The 22216-nt window shown below is 38.7% G+C and overlaps 1 protein-coding gene across 1 annotated transcript in view; it reads left to right on the top strand.

Moving 5' to 3' along the window:
* Pdlim1 (PDZ and LIM domain 1) overlaps positions 1 to 22216 on the top strand; it is a 47795-nt gene that overhangs the window by 11295 nt on the left and 14284 nt on the right. The window contains exons 2-4 of the mRNA XM_003479759.5: positions 5740 to 5891; positions 7863 to 7947; positions 12220 to 12419. Of these exons, the coding sequence (XP_003479807.1) occupies positions 5740 to 5891; positions 7863 to 7947; positions 12220 to 12419 (437 nt within the window). The remainder of the gene's footprint in view (positions 1 to 5739; positions 5892 to 7862; positions 7948 to 12219; positions 12420 to 22216) is intronic.

Consider the following 22216-nt stretch of genomic DNA (forward strand, 5'->3'; position numbering starts at 1 on the left):
GAAATAGAAACATGCCATTGTAAGGTTTGTTAAAAAATATGGCAAACATTTAAATTTTAAAAATTTATTACTGTGAAAGACACATTGCCACTGATAGTCCTGAGAATACTCCCCCTCAGTTCCCATCATACTTGCTACTTTCTGAAGTAGTTCTGGAATGCCTCTTTGATGCAAACAGTTATGCTGTTATGACTGCTACAATGTCCTGAATTAATTTAAAGTGCTTACCTTTCATTTTGACTGAGGGAGTTGCGTGGTGCCTGACCCAGTGAGTAAGACAGACGAAGACACACCACAGTGCTTCTGAAGGCTGTTTTTACATCAGATGGCACTCGCCAGCAGCACTTGCCATGTGTTTGATCACCCCTCATAGAGACACTGAGGGAAGAAATGAAGGAGCATCTCAGTGGCAATGTATTCTCTACTGTAATAAATTTCTAAAAAGCTAAGCATTTCCTGTATATTTTGATCACTGCTGTATTACCAGGGAGGGGGTTGAAATCGAAGGAAATGTTAGAGTTGCATCATAGTCCTATTCTGCATCATGTAGAAGAAAAATTAAAATCTTGAAAAACCCAGTGCTCAGAACCTAGGCAACAGTGCACATGCTGTGAAGACATGTCGTACACCTGTAGTGTAGAGAGGTGTTTAAGTTGACCTCCAGGCAACCAGTGCCTGCCCAGGGGCCTGGGCCGAAGGGTGAGGGTGACATGATGAATACTGCAGAAAATGGTAAATTGCCAAAAAATTAGTGGAAACTTTTATACCTAAACCCATTTTCTTTCTTCCAGCAAGAATTGTGTGCTCTAGTTCTAGGGTCGCTTAAGAAAGAAATCAGGCAAATGTATTTTGGGGAGTTCATTGAATGGGTTTATTTCTTTGGAGGGGAGTATGGCATTTCTTCTTTAGAAATTGAAGCAAATGCCATCATGAGCTGGTTCTAACCACCTGTGATGACACAACTAATGCTGTCTGCCTGATTGTGTCATGGGGAGATTATAAATTAACCCTTGCTAAACACTTAGATTGAGCTTGGCACATAATAAACACTCATTAGCTGATGACCAGTCTTCCGATTATGTTTCTGATGTAGTAATAAATAGCAGTAACTAGAATCCACCATTTCAGAGGAACTCTTTTCTGTTTAGAAATGATTTTTTTCACTTAAAATTTTAAAATGTACATGTTTGTAATACGTAATGATTGCATGTACTGTGGGGACTTTGTATATGTATGTAACACATTTTAATTCTGTTTTTGTTCCCTTCCCCTTCCACTGCTCCCTGTCCCTCTACCTTCCTATTTGCAAAAGCATTATTTCTTTTAAAAAAAAAATCCCCTTTTCCTTCCTTCTCTCCCCCTTGCTTCCATCTCTTAGTGTCCTTCCCATTTGAAAAAGATCTCCCTGTTTCCTATTATCTGTCACTTATTTTGCTATTTATACTTTGGATTTCTCATGTAAGAGAGATCATGCAGTATTTAAACTTATGTGTGTGATTTATATCACTTAACATTAAGGTCTCAAAGTGTATCCATTTCCTACAAATACTTCAAGCTTTTTTCTGGCATAGTAATACTCCATTGCATATAAATACCACATTTCCTTTGATTCATCTGTTAATAGGCATATAGGCTGTTTCCAAGATTTAACTATTATAAATTGTGTTGCTATAAACATGGGAATGCATGTGTCACTGTAATATGATAACTTTAACTCCTGTGGGAAGAGACCTAGAAGAGGAATGAATATCTAGTTAAATGGAATTTCTGTTTTTAGTTTCTTGAGTACTCTTCATACCGATCCTGGAAGTGATTATCACCAGCGCTGTGAAAAGACACCCCACCCCACTCTTGCAGTCTTGTCAGTATTTGTTAGTATTTGATTTCTTGGGATAGTTATTCTTTCCAAGTGAGATGGAGACTTAGTGTTGTTTTCATTTGCATTCCTCGAATGGCCAGCAATGTGGAACGTTTTTTCATATAGTACTGACTGGCCATTTTTAGTTGTTTTTTGAGAAGTGTCTATTGATTTTGGGTGCCCGTTTTTCGATTGGGCCTTTTGGTTTGGGGAGACTAAGATTTTTGAGTTCTTCCTATAGTCGACATGAGGAATATATATAGTTTCTGAGGAATACATAGCTGGCAAAATTTTTTCCTCTTCTGTAGGTTGTCTTTTCACTCTGCCGATTATTTTCTTGGTGGCGCTTCTTAGTTTGATTTGTTGGTTGTTGGTGTGATTCCATCCATTGGGGTCATGTTCAGAAAATCCTTGCCTATACCTATGCCTTGAAGAGTTTTACCTATTTTGTCTTCCAGCCGATTGCTTCTGTTTTAAAATTTAGATCTTTGATACATTTTGATTTTAGTTCAATACAAGATGAAGCATGTGTGTCTAGACTCAGTCTTTCCCATGTGGATATCCAGTGTTCTCAGCACCATTTACTCAAGAGGCTATCTTCCCTCCAGTGTATGATTTTGGTCCACTTTCCAAATAGGAACTCTTCAATAGTGAGGCACAGTCCTTCTCTCCTTAGTCCATTTCAGCTCTAGGTTGCAATTTGCAGATTTTATAAAGGGTGGGTCCTGGGCACTGCACAAGTACAGAGCAGTTGTCCTATGCCGGGGAGGTGCCCAATCAAAAGTGGGCTGTGACACTCCAGTCCTTGCAGACCCCTGAATTTTTCTTTGGCTCTGTTGGTTTCAAGTATGTTTTGGCAGTTTGCTAAAGCAGAATAGGATTTAATTTGAAATGAGATACAGTTTTAAATTCAGGCCTAAGCCTTTATTTGTGAAATTGAACCCATCACAACTTGTCTTTTTTTCTTTACTTGTAAAGTTATCTCTTTATAGTGAACTCGTCATTATTATTATCTCAAAAGAGGATTGTGCATATGAAAAAGCTTTGTAAAAGGCTGAATCCATAATTTATTTACATAAATATGTTTTTTTCCCCAAGAAGGTATGGCTCATGAAAGCATGTGCACTTAATCTGTTTATGAGTAATTACATGTGTGTGTGCCATTTGATGACACTGTCATGTAACTCTCCAAGATTTCCTTTGGATTCCTATTAGTTTGACTTAAAAATAAAAAGAAAAGTAAACAAAGAAGAAAGACTAAAGAAAAGAAAAGGAATGAAATCAGACTAATGACAGATAGGATGACTAGGTCTTGATTACTCAGGCTTGGGGCTTGTCAGACTGGTTTTAGCTTGTCCGGGTCTTGTTGGGAAGGAATGTTCTGATATAAGATGGTGAAAAGAAACTTGCATTTTATTTTTTGAACCACTCCTTATTTCTTGTCTAGTCTCAATATGTTAGTTTCATGAGTGGATACGTTCCAGGATAATGATGTGAAAGGAGGTGATTATTTGATTTTTGAAATGAAAAATACTTTTGATTATTTTGAAATATTCATTTTAAAGGACACAATGAAATAGCCTCAGTGCGTCTTGTACAACACTATATATTTTAGATTTAGTTATCCAGCAGATAAATGTTTGTTGAGGGCTGTGGACCCTGACACACAAACCTGCCCTCACACACTTTACTCTTACAATAGAGAAGGTGACATGCCAAAATGGATTTACCAAAAGAATGTGGCATGTACCGTGAAGAAGAACAGAGTGCATTAATAGTATGACAGAGATACCCTGTAGATTGGAGGTCAGGAACGGCTCTCAGAAAAGTCTTCTCAGGTGAGCCTTGAATGATGGTCACTTAATCAGCTAAGTTCTTGAAGTGGAAAAGAGCTTGGGGATGTCCCTGTAGCTAGAGCACAGCAGTCAGGTGGCATAACAAAGGTAAGGAGGAAAGCCCTGCCTTTGGGCCTGGCTAAAGGCTGTTTAACACTGATAGATTTGTCACAGTAAAAGAGTTTGAGCAGGCAGTATCCTTCTTGCCAATCTAGAACCTTTGCCTCTGCCAAACAAGCACCACTTGGTGCTTAAATAATTCATTTAAAAAATGAATCTGTATTGTCCTTTAGCAAAAGCAGAATACATTTGAAGTCACACTAGATCAGCCTTCTCAGGAAGATAGGACAGAAACATGAGAGCACTGTGTTTGTACTGCCTGCCCTGGGTACTCAGAAGCAATGTTGGCTGGAAGAAGAGCAGCCTGCAGTTGTCTCTCATCTCATTGGCTGAGATGGTCTGAACCTTGAATTGGGGGCTCTCGTGTTCTATGCCAGATGTCTGGTAAACAGATGATGGGAAAGCCAGAGAGGAAGGTTAGAAGGTCAAGATCTTTGTCTCGATTTCCACATCCTGCCACATTCCAGGAGAGTTTTGCCTGATAAAGTCATAATGTGTTGGTGCAGAAGGGAGCTTGACGATTAGTTCATTCCCCTCATTTTGTGGGGTCAGGGTGCTGATGAGAGGATGAGGGAGTGAACTATGACTGTAGTCCCACACCAAGTGTTCCACAGGGGTTAGCATTTGGTGTGGGTTGGCGGTAAACAGAATGCTGAAAACCATACCAGATATGGGGCCCCACAATCTGCTTTGGTAGCATGGAGGACCTCAACCTGGGTAGTTGTGTGGAGGGTAACAAGTGTTTACTGCATCTTTCTGCATTGGTTCCCAGGAACCAGCAGGACTTTTTCAGAGACAAACCACAGCACTGTGGGCACTGAGAACCTGAGGGTTGTTAGTACCACAGTGTTCCTGGTGGCTTGTATTCCTAGCCAGGAAAGTTTTTTTTTTGTTTTTTTTTGTTTTTTTTTTTTTGATGTAAAAAAGTCATGGGCTGACCCTGGGGTGATAATGCAAATATTTTTAGTATTATTTGCTTTTGAAAATACCCAACAGCAGACATTTACTTTGAGGTTAGTATTACTTCTAAATGAGTTTGTACTTTGTTCCTGAAAACTAAGTCTATATTCACTTGAAACATAGTTGTATGTATGCATAAAAGACATGCTATTTATACTTAGTTCACTTGTACTACTCGGTAGGCAGGTGGATTTGCAGACTAAATGCAGTAACTGACTGGCTTCTTGCAAGCGTCAGTGGTCTATAAATTTAGAACCATTGGTCTAGAAGCATCAGCTTGCAGAAAACCATCTACCTATGGGAAGGATGCTTATCATAGCCAACTTCTTGGGTGGGAAGAAGTGAATCAGTGTAAATCCATGTTTTAAACATAAAATATTTAAAAATATTCTTTGTTTTTTTTTAATTACATAAGTAATTCAAACTCACTGTTAAACATCACAGAAATTTATCATAGTAAGCAATTTGGTGTTCAGTGTTCCAGTTTTCTTTTGTGCATATATAATAACATACTAGGATTTTTATAGATACAAGATTTACTTTACATAATGTTCTCTGAAAGTGTATGTGTGTTTTAAAAATGTAATGGGTGACTTATTTAAGGAAGTAACAACGTTTAATGGGTTCGTAATAGACTAGTTGAATGACTCGTAAGAGAGTGATATACTAGATCCTTGGTAAGTCTTAAACCTTTCTAAGCCTCAATTTCCTGGTCTTTTAAATGGGGTCTGATATTTGTCCTTTCTCACAAGATTGTGGTAAGAATCCAGTGAGATCACACATAGAAGAAGACTGTTTGTAAGTGATAACATAAATATACAAGATTATTACTATTCCAAGTCTTGACTTTAACCCTCTTTCCTTTTCAAATGTTTTGCTTCAAATCAGAGAACAGTTGACCTGATGGTTACTTCCTGGTTTCCTTGGAACACACAGTAACTACCCTTCTTTCCCCTTTGTTACCAGGTCACTCCTGGAAGCAAAGCTGCCACAGCTAATTTATGTATTGGAGATATAATCACGGCCATTGATGGGGAAAATACCAGCAATATGACGCACTTGGAAGCTCAGAACAAAATCAAGGGCTGTACAGACAACATGACTCTTACAGTAACCAGGTGAGGCCTTGGACACATTTTTTTTATTTTTGACCGACTGGGATTGGAAGCCTCTTGTGGGCAGGGACTTCCTGTCCCATCTCAGAGGCCGCTACACTCCCTGACTCCTTGCTGTGCATAGTGGACGCACACCAAAAATTCTGTAGACTCGGAATTTCAGGGTGCACGTTTTCCCTTTATAATTTCCGTATTGTGGGCTTCTTTTAGATGCCTGCATTTTCACTTGATTTGGCACAACTAAGTAAAATTCTGAGTAAGTCAGTCACTTAATTATTGTTAGGTATATTAAAATGAAAAATTTTTCATGGAGACCATTAAGGAAGATACTGCTTCTGCCACATGCATTGAGCAAGTATTGTGCCAGAAGATTATAGTAACAGAGAAAGACTTCAACATGTTAGACAAAATGCCGAGTGTCCCTATCAGAAAGAGAGCTGTGGTTGAAAGGCCAAGCAAGCAGAACACCTTGGGAGCTGTAATTAGGATAGGGTATCCATCCTGTCATTTAGTCCTGGAAGAGATTCTACAAATGTACAAATTTTAGGAGTGACTTTATTCAGCCTTCAGTAGCTTCCTGTTTCCTACTGGATCAAGTTCAGGTCCTCCCTTCTGATCTATGAACCTGTCCTTCCGTGTTTCGTAATCTTGGCTTTTACAGCTTTTTATTGGGTTCTGTAAAGTATTGCTTTCTCCTGTTCTGTGCCACAGAGTTGGCAAGAAGTCCATGAGTGGGAAATTGTGTCAAAATACTTTGTACCCGCCAAAGCCCTACCCCATATGAGGTACACCGTTTTATTAAGATGTCCTCAAAAGCACATTCACTCCTCATCCTCATCTTCACTTGTGTCTTAGTACAAACCCATTCCTTTAAGTGCTAGTTGAACCCATTCATGCATTCATTAACTAGTTGGTTAACTGATTTTCTAGTCATTTGCCAGCGATTGAAGAGACGCATTTTATACCTGACAGTGTTCTGGGCCTCTGACAAAAGCAAAGATTAGTATAAAAATTTGCTATCAGCAAGACTATACTAATGAACACTGAGACCACACTGAAGTTATTAATGTGTGATGGATAGGAAGAAAATCCTTTGCAAGCTCAAAAAAAGAAGCATTGTTTTTTTTGGGCCAAACAAGTTTCATGAGTAAGTGGATTATCTGGCCTGGCCTGGAGCAAAGTGCCTGTAGGAGAAGCTCATTCCATTTTGAGCAGAGGTGGAGCTGCATGAGGCCCGTGATAGGAATGTTCAGAATCTTGTGGTTGGTAGCCGATACTTAAAAGTGTAATGAGGGAGGCTGAGGCTACGTAGAAGGAGATGGGGCAGCTTGGAGTAGCCACCTTAGGTCTGTTTGAGGGAAATGACCAGACATGAATGGATGCTTCCAGATTGAGGCTTTCCAAAGAGCACAGTGGTTGCATTGAAGGGTGAAAGTTCACACAAGGGAACATTTTCTAATTGTTTTTATTGTATAGAGTCATCCTGTAGTATCCATGGGAGGTTGTTTCTAGGATCCCACACATACCAAAACCTGGCTATCTAAGTATCTTTACAATATGGCATAGTGTTTGTACATAATCTTTGCATATTCGTACATAATCTTTGCATATCCTCTCATAAATAACTGGATTTCTTATGCAAATAATATAAATGCTACATAGTTATTATTCTGTCTTAGAACAGTGACAAGGAAAAAGTTTAGACATGTTCAGTATGAATACAATTTGTTTTCAAGTATCATCTGTCTGTAGTTGACTGATTCTGAGAATGTGACCCATTCTCAATTAATTCAGAGAATGTGGTATGGAGAGCTATTTATATTATTAATTTAGCATAAACAAAACAATAGCTTTGGGCTGGGAGTATAGCTAAGTTGTTAGAGTGCTTGTCTAGCTTTCTCTAGATCCTAGATTTAATCCTTAGCCCTTCCTATCCTCAAAATGAAAAAGAAAATCTTGGTTCATCTGTTGCAGATCTGAACATAAAGTCTGGTCTCCTTTAGTGTCTGAGGAGGGGAAACGTCATCCATACAAGATGAATTTAGCTTCTGAACCTCAGGTAGGTACTTGCTCATCATTGCAATTCCTTGTGCTACCAGCAGCTTTCTCGTGTTTGATAGTGATTAGTGTACAATATTTTCATTTTTCATACTCTGGAAGCCTGGGAAGCCTTAGGCAGGGAGAGCCCTTCAACAGCACTGCTGGAATGTGCTTTTTTTTTAGTTCTTCCTAAAAGGGAAACACAGGAGGAAAGGGCTGGAAAAGCCCTGAGCAGGAACCTGGCTGAGTTGAGGGGAGGAAGGTGGTAAGGGAAGCAGGTAGAAACCTTCCAGGGTGGATGCCTTCCTGCAAGTAGGATTGGCAGAATCAAGGTGAAATCAAGGAGCTGACTCGAGTTGTCTGGGATTTAAGATACAAATAAGTCATCCCAGGAATGAAAGTAAATTTAGGTTCCAAGGCATAGAGCTTTGAAAACAAATGAATTCAGTAGTAAACCTTGTTCCCCCACCCCCCACCGTGAAGTTCTGGGTGCAAATTTCTATTTTTGTTGCAGTGAAACTTACAGTGAGGTATCACATTATTGAACTACAGTGGCAGTTAATGTTGAATAATGTGATAGAGAGTAGTTGCACAATTTGTTGGTTAGACAGAATTTCCTGGAATGAGCAGACTGTTTTGATGATGCCATGTGTATCAAGTTTATGCTTTCGTAAATGCCAAGGATGAAGTCACAAACCTTAGGAGGTTAGAAGTTTTCATTGGAAATGAGTAGAATGGCTCCTGGATTTCCAAGAGTCCCAAATGGGATGGCCATGTGGCCCCCTGATCTAGAGCGAATTATAGACAAACAGAGCACAGAAATTGTTCAGTTGTTTAGTGGCCACTTATTACAGGTGGCCCTGTGGATTTAAAATGACCAAACTGAGACTGAGGCTTTTAATCCAGTTCTTCAACATGTAGGGCTTACCAGAAACTTGGATCTCAGAAGGAACAAGTTTATGTGCATTATAATTTTCTCAAAATTCAGGGGGTTATTGTGGAGTGGCTGCACCTCTCTTCAGCAGGGGATGGGCTGCATTCCACGCTGCCTGAAGAGGTTCGTTCTCTGTCCACAGCCCTAGTTCACTGTCTCTTCTAAATTTTGTCAGTGTGGCTGTTCACTCCTCTATCTCAGACTCTCCCACTATCTAGCTGCCTTATTCTTAAGCAAGCTAAACTTTTCTACATTTAGGTCATATATTTATAAATAAATAAATCTCTCGGTAGTTAGCTTACAGATGACTTTATTTACATAATTGAAATTATTTATGAGTACTTTCTGAAATAAGAAAAACAAATAGAAGAATGTTTAGAACATTTTTGTAAAGTTTCTCATACTTACTGTGTTGTTTGTCACAGATATATTTTGATGCATAAATTTATAACATGAATGGTAAATGAATAAACTGATAGTGAAATTTTAGACTGGGTTGTGATTGTTACATATTTAACCCCAGTTAAAGATTTGAATTGTTTTTCTAAGTTTGGGATACTGGTTTCTATGGTGAAGGAAGCTATAACAAAAGGGTAACATATAGGTAGTTATCTTTTACATAAAACAGGTTTATGAAATTGAAGTCATTAATTTGTTGATGTTATCATATTTTCTCAGATATTTCCAATTAAAATTTCTGAAATGTAATCAAAATATTTTTCTGCTAATAAAAACCATATATTAAAATTCTAAAAGTAATTTAAATAAAATTTTCAATCTGTAATTTCAAAACAACACGAGCATATTCTGTACAAGTCTTGTAATAAAAGTTGATGAAATGAAAGACTACAAACTGGTTGTTGTACAAACTAATTTAAAACATGGCACACACAGTTAATTTCAATGTCCTTAAGAGTTCTCAGCTACTTTGTTAAATTTACTATCAGTGTTAAATTTTAATGTGTTGTTTCCATATATTTTATAGCACATAAATCATTGTGTTTTAATTTGGTCTATTTAAAATCCTAGTTTTCACTTGTTAGATAATCATAATTTATATTTCAGTAATACTTTTAAAAATATTTTATTTGAATTCTATCTTAAACATAAGATCTGATTATTTTGTTAATATTTTGAAGATAATATTAAACTATTAGATATTTGAAATTGCCAGCTTCTTTAAAATCTAACGAGCTTATTTTTTTTCTTGAGTCCAATAATTCTTTATTCATATGAAAAGCTTTCCACGTCTCATTTTTCCAGAATCTTCCATTTCTAGCTATGCTAGACTAGACAAAAAATGACTAAGAGCAGAGTTCAAATATAGTAAAAAGATCTGTTAGTTCATGTAAAGCCAAACAACACCCCAGCTTATCTGAGGTCAGTATAGTTACACACCTAGTTTGTATTTCCTCATTATTGAGTTTCCTTGGAGACTGATAAATACAAAGCCCAAACAATTACATCATCCCTTCTAAAAGGCAAGTCCTGAATCTGCCTGCCTTCTGGGAATAGAGATATCCCTTTTCTGTACAAACCAGATACATTCTTGAAAGATTCTTTCCTTATAAAGTAAAAAATCAGGATTTCCAACCTGAATTTTCCATGGAAATGTGTTTCCATTGGAAATGTGTTTCTATGGAAGGTAAAGGAATCAGACCCGGTTGGACATTTGTCATGTGCCAGGCGCTGTGCTTGGTACATTACTGTGTCCCATAAAGTCTTTGTGAAGAGGGCTTTATCTTATTCATTTTAAAGAAGAGAAATGACCTCAAAAATGTGCGATTTACCCACCGCCAAATAGAAACTCGCAGGAAAAATGGAGCCACATTGGAAAAAGAAGAGTTTTTCTCAGGTGCTCAGGAGGTACACTAGAGAGAAAACACAGCAAGAGTGTCTGTCTCCAACACTGTGGTCCTATATGCAGCACCTTCATTCAATCTGGTGCTGTTTTTGCAACTGATACTTAGTGATTTCATATGATTCCTTTGAATAGTTGTGCCATAACATTATTTAACTATTTTTTGGTTACTGTTGAATTTTTTTTAACTACTTATATGTCCCTTTTGGTGATTATCTGTGTTCACTTAACTTTTATCTGATGTGGACTAAGTAACTTTATAGAGTAAAATCTCACTAACTCAGACTTGTTGGAGAGATTCAATATGAGGAATAAGTAAAGACCTTACAAAAATATTTTTATGTTGGCTTTTTTAAAAAAAATGGATATATAATGAATTAAGCTGTTAGTTTTCATAGGTAATGGTTTTTAAGACAGTACTGAAGATTTAATAAAGAAAAAGTGGGGAGGGAGAACAGGAAGAGCAGCAGAGGGATAAGAACTCTTTTGGAGGAGCTGTTCTGGGGCTGGGTGTTTAAGAAAGAGAGTGAAATTCAGGAAAGTTTTCTCAGGATCTTACAAAATAATGACAACATACTTTGAGCTCAGCAGGCTGAAAGAGGCAAGCCTTCCCGCAGTGCAGTGGGTTGATCCAGAACAGCGTAGCAGAAAGAACCTTGCCTATGGAGGCATCAGAAAACCTGAGTTCTGTCCTGTCCTTTCCCTTTTTCCTTTTCTTTTTAAGGAACCTTAGTTGAAAGTGTGTTTGGGTTGTTTGTAAGGAAGCTCTTTGAGGTTGTGGTTGTAGTAATTATTTACCTGACTTGTAGCAGGGCCAGGGTGAGGGTGGAAGGTTTGCTCTCACATTACAGAGGACAGGAAATGAGAACACCTGGACCTCACGGTCCTTTTTGCAGCTCCACAGGTTCCACCCCTGTAACAGATATAGCCAAACCTGCTCTCTGCTTAGCCTGGTGTTTCTCCTGCAAAGAACAATAGATCCTAATCCCTTCATTCTCTTTGGTGGCAGCTGGGACCCTCTCTGCCTAGTCAGCAGCTCCTCTTCCTGCAGAACCACTATTTTCACATCCTCTAACCAAAGGTGCTCTGTGCTAGGATACTTTTTGTCACTTTGTATGTCTCCTGGTCTGTGCTGGCTTGCCATGTGCATGTTCTTTTTCTATTGATTCCTTAAACCTTCTGCAATGTCCCCTGAAAGAGTGCTGAGATTTGGGTGCTGGCAGCTCGAGGCATCAAGGGATCCTGCCCAGGGCTACCTAGAGAGTAAGAAGGCAGAGGCGATTCAGAGAGTGTGGACTTGCACAGGTGCCTATCTGGGGACATTTCCTTATCCTTGCCTTGTCTTAGTGGGTCCTTCAGTCTCTCAGTTAAAGTTGGGTGTTGCACAGGGCCATTATGGCTCAGGTGGACCTTTTCCCTGTCTCTCAGCCTGCAGTGCCTGTTGAGGGGTGTATGTTGGATATTCTCTTGATTTCTCCTTGGCTTCCTGCCAACAGGAGGTCCTACACATAGGAAGTGCCCACAACCGAAGTGCCATGCCCTTTACTGCCTCACCTGCCTCCAGCACTGCACCCAGAGTCATCAAGAACCAGTACAACAACCCAGCTGGCCTCTACTCTTCTGAAAACATCTCTAGCTTCAACAGTGCTGTGGAGTCAAAGACTGCAGCCAGTGAGGAAGAGGCAAATGGCAGACTGTAAGTATTCCAATTTTTCCTCTAGGTCAGTCCCGGAAGGCTTTTTACTCCAAGAGTAGGTTCATCTATTCCTGGAAGACAACCTATGACCATTTTCTTCATACATAAAAAGGGAACAATACCTTCTTTGTAGAACTGTAAAAATAAGAAGTGACATGTAAAATGCCCAGCTGGGTCTGCTGTTTTGTGAGTCATAATAATCAAGAACTGTTGTTGTTCTTGTCCTGATGGCTGTGGTCTACTGTACTTCGTCTTCTACTGATTGTAATTCTTCCTTAACAAAGCTGTTGCTTGCTGAGAAATTCCTCAGTCTTCCTAGTTGGGAGCACTTGAGAAAATCTGGTGTAATTTATATTCCCTTCTGGACTGAAAAAGGGAATTACCTCACAATGCATGTCGTGGTGGAGCCAAGTTTGCTTTTCCCCCAGAGTGGATCAAAAATTGAAGAAAGAAGAGAATTCCCTGAGGATGTAAATGCTTGTAACACAGTAATGGGTTCTGATCTGGGGCAGAGACAGGCTTCTCTAGGGAAGAGACAGGGCTGAGACAGAAAAGGCAGAAATGTCTGAAGAAGCTTCTTGTTTGGGATGGGTAGGGTTGTCTTCTTCTGTTGCACGCCATGTGGGGACAGCTGCCTTTGAGTTTAGCGGGCCCATTTTCTACTCTGTCCCACACTCTTTGTACATTCAGAAACACCAGCAGCCCATGGCAAAGGAACTGGGGTAAAGGGCGAAAGTGTTAGAGATGGAATGAGTTTCTTCTGGGTGGAAAGGAGATAGACTAGTTAGGAGTTGCCAACTCATACCCAAAGAACCAAGGGCAGAGCTCTGAGTGCACACGAGGGATAGCAGTGGCCTGTGGCAGCTAGACAGTGCATGTCCCATCCACAGGGTTGTTGCTCCTTGGTTCCGGTCAGATGCTGCATGCAAGTCTATGATTCCCATCTCTGCTGATTTATTTTGTGACAGCACAAATTGGGGGAACCTCCCTCTTTATATCTGTGCTCTTCTGAGTTTTAAATATTAGTTACATTTAAATTTTATTGGGAGACATGGTGTCATCCAGGCTTGTCTGAGCTTAAGAATCATTCCCACTTTTGAGTCCTCAATTTTTATATTAACTCTGAAACCCATTTTGCTCTTCATTTTCTCTGTAATTCACCTTTATTAATAATCTGCTCCACCCTTAAGGCATTTAAATTGTATACAGTTGCTTCAAATGCAGGTTAAGGTTCTAGAAGTCCCAAGCTACTTAATTAGAAAAGGCTATATTGTAGGAACCCCAATCAAAGGCACATTGGCTGAATGATAGTGTATCATTTCCTTGGTAAAGAAACAGATACTATTGGGCAAAAACTCCGTACAGATCCTTGTGTCTGACACTGATAGAGCGATGTGTTTTTCTTATTAGTATGTTAGAATCTTATAAGGCATGTTTTTTTTTTTTTTTTTTTTTTGTTGTTGCGTGACTTTGGCTTTACAAGATGTTGAAATCATTGACATTTATTGTAGTAACCAAGACAGAGTGGCCATTATTGCTTCTTTTCTCTCAAATTCTGGTTGCTGCAGGGACTGATCTGCTTGAGGTGATGATGCCCTTCAGGGTGACTGCAGGGGTCCTTGGGGTATCCGAGAAAAAGTGTCAACCTGGACCTCCCCCCAGGCTTTCCAAAGATATACCTTGAAGGGAAGCTTCCAGGCAGCTCATGGAGTAGTGTTAGAAACAGTGAAGGCCACCATCCCCATGTTTCACAGCTTTCGTGCTGGGGGAGGCTGAGAACGTGATCTCTAACTGTCCCAGAGTGGAATGTTCCATGATCTGGATTTAATAACCCAGGAAATGACGCATCCTTAATTGAAGGAGCTGCTATGTGCTGGGAGAAATATGTGCCTGCAAAGTATTTTTAGTGTGGCCTGGGCTGTTTTCCCTTCATTAATGTCTTCTTTCTTTTCTCACGCTTCCGGCTTGCTCTCCTCTCCTTAAATCTGAAAAAATTCAGTCTAAAACTTTTCTCTTTTGTCAGAGTCTCTTTATCTTCAGTGGCCTCTTACTCCTTTTCAGAATATCGCAGATTTTCCCAGAAAAGTGGGCCCAGCTTTTGTGTCATCCCAAGTTCTTCAGGATCTATCTAGAAGGAGCGCTGATACCAGCAGCACAGGGAGTTGCCTGAGCCAGCCTTGCTGCTAGGGGTCCCCACCTGCTGGTTTGTTCATAGTGTGTCCTCTGCAGAGAAAGATTCTGCCAACCCAGCAGCCACTGGGTAACCTTGCTGGCCCAGTCAGCACAAGTCCCAAGCGCCTGCTTACTCCCACTGTTTAGTCTGAAATTTGCTGAGGATCCAGAATTGGTTCACTACATATTTTGTGTCTGACGTCATCTCCCATTCCCTGGGGCTTGCCCTGAGTTTCTGAATTCCAGTGTGTGTGTCTGTGTGTGTGTGTGTGTGACTGTCTGTTTTATGTGTTTTTGCATAGCTCTACCCCAGTCAGTTCAGAAAACAAGCAGCATTGCCAGTGGGGAAGGCAGGCAAGGGGATCTTCTGACACCCCTCTTTCTCTGACATACAGCTGAAGGGGAGGTGCTCAGCAGCCTTTTTTCCAGTGCAGTTTAACAACCATTTTTTGAGGCCTATTGACTACGAGGTAAGTGAAGGCAGTACTGCTCAGTTCACTAGAGAGCTAGCGTCTGTCCTCAGACCTCTTTGAATTGAGATAAGTTTAGCTCTGATTGATATGTGATAATGTAGAGCCTGAGTTTCATTATTAATGTGATACTGCCTGATATTTCCTAAAGGTTTTGTAAGTAGAGGATCCTTGAATGCAGCTCTGCCTCTTATCAGCTTACAGACCTTAGGAAAACCATATAACTTCTCTGAACAGCATCTCCTCCCCTCTAAGGTGGGGCTCCTACTAACCACCTTACCACCAGATGGTTGAGAGAAGGCAGTGAGGTACGTGGAAAGCACTGAGTACGGGGGCTTGCTTCTGCCAGGTGTGTAGCGAACGCAGCTTACTACTGATTTCATTGCCCAGGAGGAATGCTGTCCCCAGAACTTCTGAGTACTGGGGGCTCCTGAAGGGTAGAAGCATGTAGACAAAGCGGAGAGTTTTGCGATGATGTGTGGTAAATTTCTTTGTTTCTCAGTGTGGTAGCTTAAGTTCAGTCATCCAGTATGATTAATCAGCTTCCTGGAAGAGTGGTGGTCTCTTCTTGGAATAATTGATGGAGCTCCCGTAACCAACTCTGTAGGCTCAATACTAGAGCTTCCAAATTGAATTCTTCGGTATTCTTCCACATGCTTATTTTTTTTTTAATTTTATTTTAATTTAATAAAAGGGATAAAACTAAACATAACAAAACAAAACAATGCAGATCAGAAGAAAACAATGTAAGTGACACAGGTTTCAAAACAAGACAACAGAGATCTACAGTGGCTACCATGTCTCTTGTTTTCTTCTAAATGGTTGTCTATATCTTCACACACAATGAATTCATACAAAACAAAATAGTATAAAACTGATCACAACAGGATGATGATGGCATTACAGGCCTTGAAAATCAGACAATAGGAAAATCAACAATGGGTGCCATAATGTTTCTTGTTCTCTTCAAAATAGCTGTCCATACCTTCATGAATGTTGAAGTTAAACAATACAAAAGAGACTAAAACAACTCTAAGAATAGAAGCATTATTGGATTTCATAGCATGATGATACGAAACTAGCAATGGATACCTAATGTCTGCTTTTCTTCAAAAGAGCTGTTAATTTCATCACGCATAATATAATTGATTCTCATAAACTGTTTAGGAGAAGTTCTAGGCATGTATAAGCCTCTACATGTGTACCTATCCTTTTTGCATTCCAAGGAAAAACAAAACAAAACAGATTACTAGAAAAATAAGAAACAAAAAAGACAAATAAATAACAATAGCAAAGAACCTAAAACAATAATGATACAGGCCTTCAAAACACGATGGTAGGAATAGAACTAAGGTTGATATTTTACATAGTGATCAGAGTTCCTAAGGTCGCCTGATACAAACATGCAAAATTGTTTCAATCCTATGAATATTAATGATACAAGTTCTACTAACTTACAGAATTTGTAGCACAGTCATCTTAGTTATCCTAAGTGTGTTTATACAAATTTAGATATTTTTTTCTTTTACCTTGTTCTTTGTCCTGAGATACTATTTTTCCCCTTTGAGAAGATTTTTACCCTTTCATTGTATTTATTGAGGATTTTGTTTCTTACGTACTCTTACCATTTCTTATACTAGGGAGATAATATGGTATTTACTTAGGTGAGTTTGATTTATTTCACTTACAAATATGCTCAAGTTGCATACACTTACTTATAAATATCTCAATTTGATCCTTCTTTATAGCTGAGTAGTACTCCATTGTGTAAAAGTACAGTATCTTTTTTTATCCATTTCTCAGTTGATGAACACTTAGGTTGTTTCCAAGATCTGGCTATTACAAATTTATCAAAGACAAGGTGGCTGCATGTGTTTGTAGTTGTAGTTGTATCTTCTAATCGATTTCCATTGATCTTTAGGTCTGTTTTTATTCTAGTATCATGCTGATTTTATTACAGTAGCTTTGCAGTATAGCTTCAAGTCAGGGATTGTGATGCCTCTGGCCTTGGCTTTGTTGCTCAGAATTGTCTTTGCTATTCTAGGTCTTTTCTGGTTCCAGCTGAATTTTAGGAATGATTTCTCTAGGTCTATGAGGTACACTAGTGCTATTGATGGGGATTGCATTAAATCTGTATAACAATTTTGGGAGAATGACCTTTTTCACAATATTTGTTCTTCCTGTCCATGAACAAGGAATGTCTTTCCATTTTCTGAGATCCTCTTCGATTTCTTTTTTCAGAATACTATAATTTTCACCGAATCGATCTATTACTTTGTTAGATTGATTCTTAAGTATGTCATTTTTTTGGATGTTCTTGTGAAGGGTGTGGCTTCTCTTTATTTCTTGCTCAGCGAGTTTTTTGTGTATAGGAATGCTATTGATTTTTGAGTGTTGACTTTGTATCCAGCTACATTAACTAAATTTATTTACTATACCTTGGAGTCTTTCAGTGGAGTTTTGGGGGTATTCTATGTAGAGTATCATGTCATCTGCAAATAATGATAATTTAACTTCTTCTTTTCCTACCGTTACTCCTTTTAGTTGTCTCTCTTGTGTAATTGCTCTGGCTGGTATTTCCAGCATTATATTGAACAGGAGTGGTGATAATGGACATCCTCGTCTTGTGCCTGATTCTAGAGTAAAGGCCTTCAGTTTTGGGCCATTTGATATGATGCTGGCTGTTGGTTTTGTCATAGATGGCTTTTTATCATATTGTGGTAAAGACTATTCCAATTTTCTGTAAGGTTCTTACCATGAATGAGTGAGTGTTGGACCTTATCAAAAGCTTTTTCTACATCTATAGAAATGATCATTTGATTCTTTCTTATGGTTCTATTGATATGGTGGGTTACATTTATTGATTTGCATATGTTGAACCATCCCTGCATTCCAGGGATGAATCCCACTTGTGATTATGGTGTATAATCTTTTTGATGATTTACTGCATTTTGTTTGCCAATATTTTATTGAGAATTTTTGCATCCATATTCATTAGGAAGATTAACCTGTAGTTTCCTTTTTTTGTTCTGTCTTTCTCTGGTTTTGGTACTAGAGTAATATTTGCTTCCAGGAATGAGTTAGGGAGAATTGCTTCCCTTTTAATTTCAATGAAGAGTTTGAGGAGTGTCGGCATTAATTTTACAAGAAATTTGAATTTCTTGTAAATTCTGCAGTGAATCATCTGGAACTGAGCTTTTCTTTGTTGGTAAGGTTTTAAATGCATTTTCAATTTCATTAATAGAAATTGGGTTATTCAGCAGTTTTACATCTTCTTGATCCAGCTTTGGTAATTTATATGTTTCTAGGAATGTATCCATTTCTTCTGTGTTATCAAGCCTATGAAAGTAGAGGTTTTCAAAACAGATGTTGATGATCTTCTGTATTTTCACAAGGTCTGTAGTGATTTCACCCTTTTCATTCCTTATTTCATGAATCTGAGTTTTTTTCTTTCCTTTTTTAAAAATAAGGTTGGCTTAGGAATGTATCAATTTTATTTATTCTTTCAAGAACCAACTCTTTGATTCATTGATTCTTTGTATTGTTTTCTTAATCTCTATTGCATTGATTTCTGCTCTGATCTTTATAATTTCTTCCCTTCTTTTGGCTTTGGGCTTGACTTGCTCTTCTTTTTCTAGATGTTTGAAGTATACCATCAGGTTGTTTATTTGTATTCATTCTTTTTTCCTGATGTGGGAATTTACTGCAATTAATTTTCCTCTGAGGACTGCTTTCATTACATCCCACAGGTTCCAGTAAGTTGTATTTATATTTTCATTTGCTTGTAAATATTGTTTAATTTCTTCTTTAATTTCCTCTGTGACCTACTGATTACTCAGGAGTGTATTATTCAATTTCCATGTGTTTGTGGGGTTTTTGCAGTTTCTTCTGTCATTAATATCTAGTTTCATGGTGCTATGATCTGATAACCTGCATGGTATAATTTCAGTTCTTTTGCATTTACTTCATTATGTTCTGTGGGCTAGTGTATGGTTTATTTTAGAGAATGTACTGTGTGCTGCTGAGAAGAATGTATATTCTGATGTTGTTGGATGGAACCACTCTGTACACATCCACCAAGTCCATTTGTTCACAGATGTGATTCAATTCTGTTATTTCTTTGCTGATTTTCTGTCTAGTTGATCTGTCTCTGTGTCAATGGGGTGTTCAGGTCTCCTGTTATAATTGTGTTATTGCTTATTTGATTTTTCATTTTTGTTAATATTTGTTTTATATAGCTGGATGCTCCCAAATTTGGTGCATAGATATTTGGTGCAAATTTGGTGAAAGATTGTTATCTCCTCCTCTTGAAGTTTTCCTCTAACTAGTATGTAGTAACCTTCTTTATCTCTTCACATCATTCTTGGTTTGAAGTTCACATTGTCTGCAAACAGAATGGCTGTTACCTCTGCTTTTTTTTGGAGGTTCATGTTGCATGGAATATTGTTTTCTATCCTTTGCCTTTCAGTCTATGAGTTTACTTTTGGGTTGGATGTGTTTTTTGTATATAGCATATGATTGGATGCTGTTTCTTGATCCATTCTGCCAGTCTGTTTCTTTTAATTGGTGAATTGAGGCTGTTTACATTAATGGTTATAATTGAAATTTATTGGTTTATTTTTTGACATATTGTCTTTCTGCTGTTGATTTTCAACCTTCCCACTCTTTTTAATTGTCTGCCTTATTTAGTGGTTTTTTCCTATTATGTATCATACCTATCTAGAGTGTCTTTCAGTATTCTTTGCAGAGTTGGCTTGGTGGTCATGAAGTTTTTAACTTTTTCTGTTGTGGAAGTAACTCAGTTCTCCACTGATTTTGAAGGATAGTTTTTCAGGGTACATCAGTCTGGGTTGGAAGGCATTTTTCTTTAGGATCTGAAATGCTTCACTTGATGCTCTTCTTGACTTCATTGTTTGTGTTGAGATATCTGCTATGATTCTAATACCCTTTCCTTTATAGGTGATCTGCCTCTTCTAACAGCTTTTAATATTCTGTTCTTATGTTGGATATCTAGGATGTTGATTATTATATGTCTGAATGTAGTTTTATTTTGGTTCTGGCTATTTGGAGTTCTATATGCTTCACTGATCTGTATGTCAGTATCCATTCTCATGTTTGGGAAATTTTCAGTTATTACTTCTGTAAACAGCCTCTTGATATCATTTGTGTTGTTGCCTTCCTTTTCGTTTATACCCATCAATCTTATGTTGTTTTTCTTTGCATCATTTTGCAGCTGTTGAATTATTTCCCGATTCCTTGTTACTGTCAAAAGATCTTTCCTTTCCTGTTTACTAGCTGCGGTTTTGTCTTTGAGGTCTGAATTTCTATCTTCACTTTTCATTGAGGTGGTTTTTACAACTTGCAATGAAATTTTTAATTTCCTGTGCATCTCTTTGAATCTGCTTCATGTATTCTGTTTGTTTCTTATATTGTTCATCCAGAGATTATCTGTTTTTGCATTGCTCCTCCAATTTTTGAACTATATTTCTTTCATTACATTTATCATTTCTTCTTTTACCTGGGAGATTCTCATCTGAGTTCTTTTTTAGCTTCTCGCAGTTGTTTCTTTGCTTCAGTTGCTATCATTTCAGGAGTTTCAGGTATATGGCCTAGATTTTGTTCTACGTCCATGCCTCCTAGGCTTTCTTGGGATGGGCTGGAAGTTTGAGATTGCATTTTGCTCTTTTGTTTTGTCATGGTCCTATATTCCAAATGCAAGGCCTCAGTTGTTTCTTGACTTGAGAATATCTATTCCTATTGCAGGAAATTTCCCCAGTTGAGTGGAGGTCCTTAGACAGACCTTACCTGATGGCTCCAGCCACTTGGGGTCGCTGGTTGGGGCTTTACCAGTCTAGGAACAAAGCGCTGAAGCTTCCCTGTGGGCTCAAGAGTCCTGGGCACACTTTCGGCTTGCTAGGCCAAAGGCAGGCAGCTGGGGTCAGCTCAGGAGTTGCTGGGCAGGGCCCAAATAGGCCCAGTAGGACCTCTTGGTCCATCCTGCAGTGATGTGTGAGGCAGGGCAGAGACTTACCAGTCTCCCAACAAAGCACCAAAGCTTCCGTGGCCTGGATAGCGCTGCACCCAGTTTCCAGTGTACCAAGCAGCTCGACAATCGCTTGGCGGCCCAGATAAGCCCAGAGGGGCCTCCTGGTTCGTCCTCCTGTGATGTGCGAGGCAGGGCAGGCCCTTCCACATGCTTGTAAGCCTGATTTCTAAGCAGATGTAGAAATAAAGGAATACATTATTCTCCAATTCAGTTATCAGAGGGATCACGTTAACCCTGACTCATTTGGAGCTAAATCAAAATCACTACCATAAAGGTGGCTGCTTTGTCTTTCTTGCTCACCTTCCTTGTCTCCAGTGTCTGGGTAGCTTTCCCTTTTCTCTTCTGGTGTCTGTAGTTATTCCTCTGGTTTCTTAGCACAGGACCAACATCTAGGCCATAAGACTAAACACCAGGAATATTTAGGGCAGGCTTCCTTTCCAAAATGAAATACATAGGGTTTCCCAGAATTGCTTTTATCAGTGAGGTTCTCGTTTCTCCAGACATGAGTCATAGGAGTTTTCTGAGTCTCTGTACCTCTTTTATTTCACCCAAAAAAGAACAAAAACAAGGACTAAGATCTTTATATCATTTCCGGTTGGCATTTCTATAATTGGGGGGAAAATTTCTTAAAGTTAATTGAAGTTTATTCTCAGAAATAATACAAAGAGATCTTTTATGCTTTTTACCCAGTTTACCAGTTTGTCTTCATGCTAAGACTGTTGATGTTGCTGCTGTGCTTGTGTTGTTACAGTAGAGATTTTGGTCTGCACCTGGTTTTCTCCTGTTGTTCCTTTGCAGACGCACTCACTTCTCTCCACACCCCACAGTCTCCCTAACTGCCTGGAAGTTCACTAATCTTCTCTTTGTTTTTACACTTTGTTAGTTCAAGAATGTGATATGAATGGGATCCTAAAGTGTGTAACCTTCTGGGATTGGCGTGGCTTTTTTTCTCTTAACATTATCCTCTGGAGATTTATTCAGGTTTTTTATTTTTTTGTTTAAATACATCAATAGTTTGTTCCTCCCTCTCATCCATTTTGAGGGGTTGTGTTTTTTTTTTCCTTGTGGTAAAAACCACACAACATAAAATTTACTATCTTAACCATTTT

The sequence above is a fragment of the Cavia porcellus genome, unplaced genomic scaffold (assembly GCF_034190915.1).
Source record: "Cavia porcellus strain 051 isolate PalLab524CR breed Dunkin Hartley unplaced genomic scaffold, mCavPor4.1 scaffold_2, whole genome shotgun sequence".
NCBI classification, from domain to species: Eukaryota; Metazoa; Chordata; class Mammalia; order Rodentia; family Caviidae; genus Cavia; species Cavia porcellus.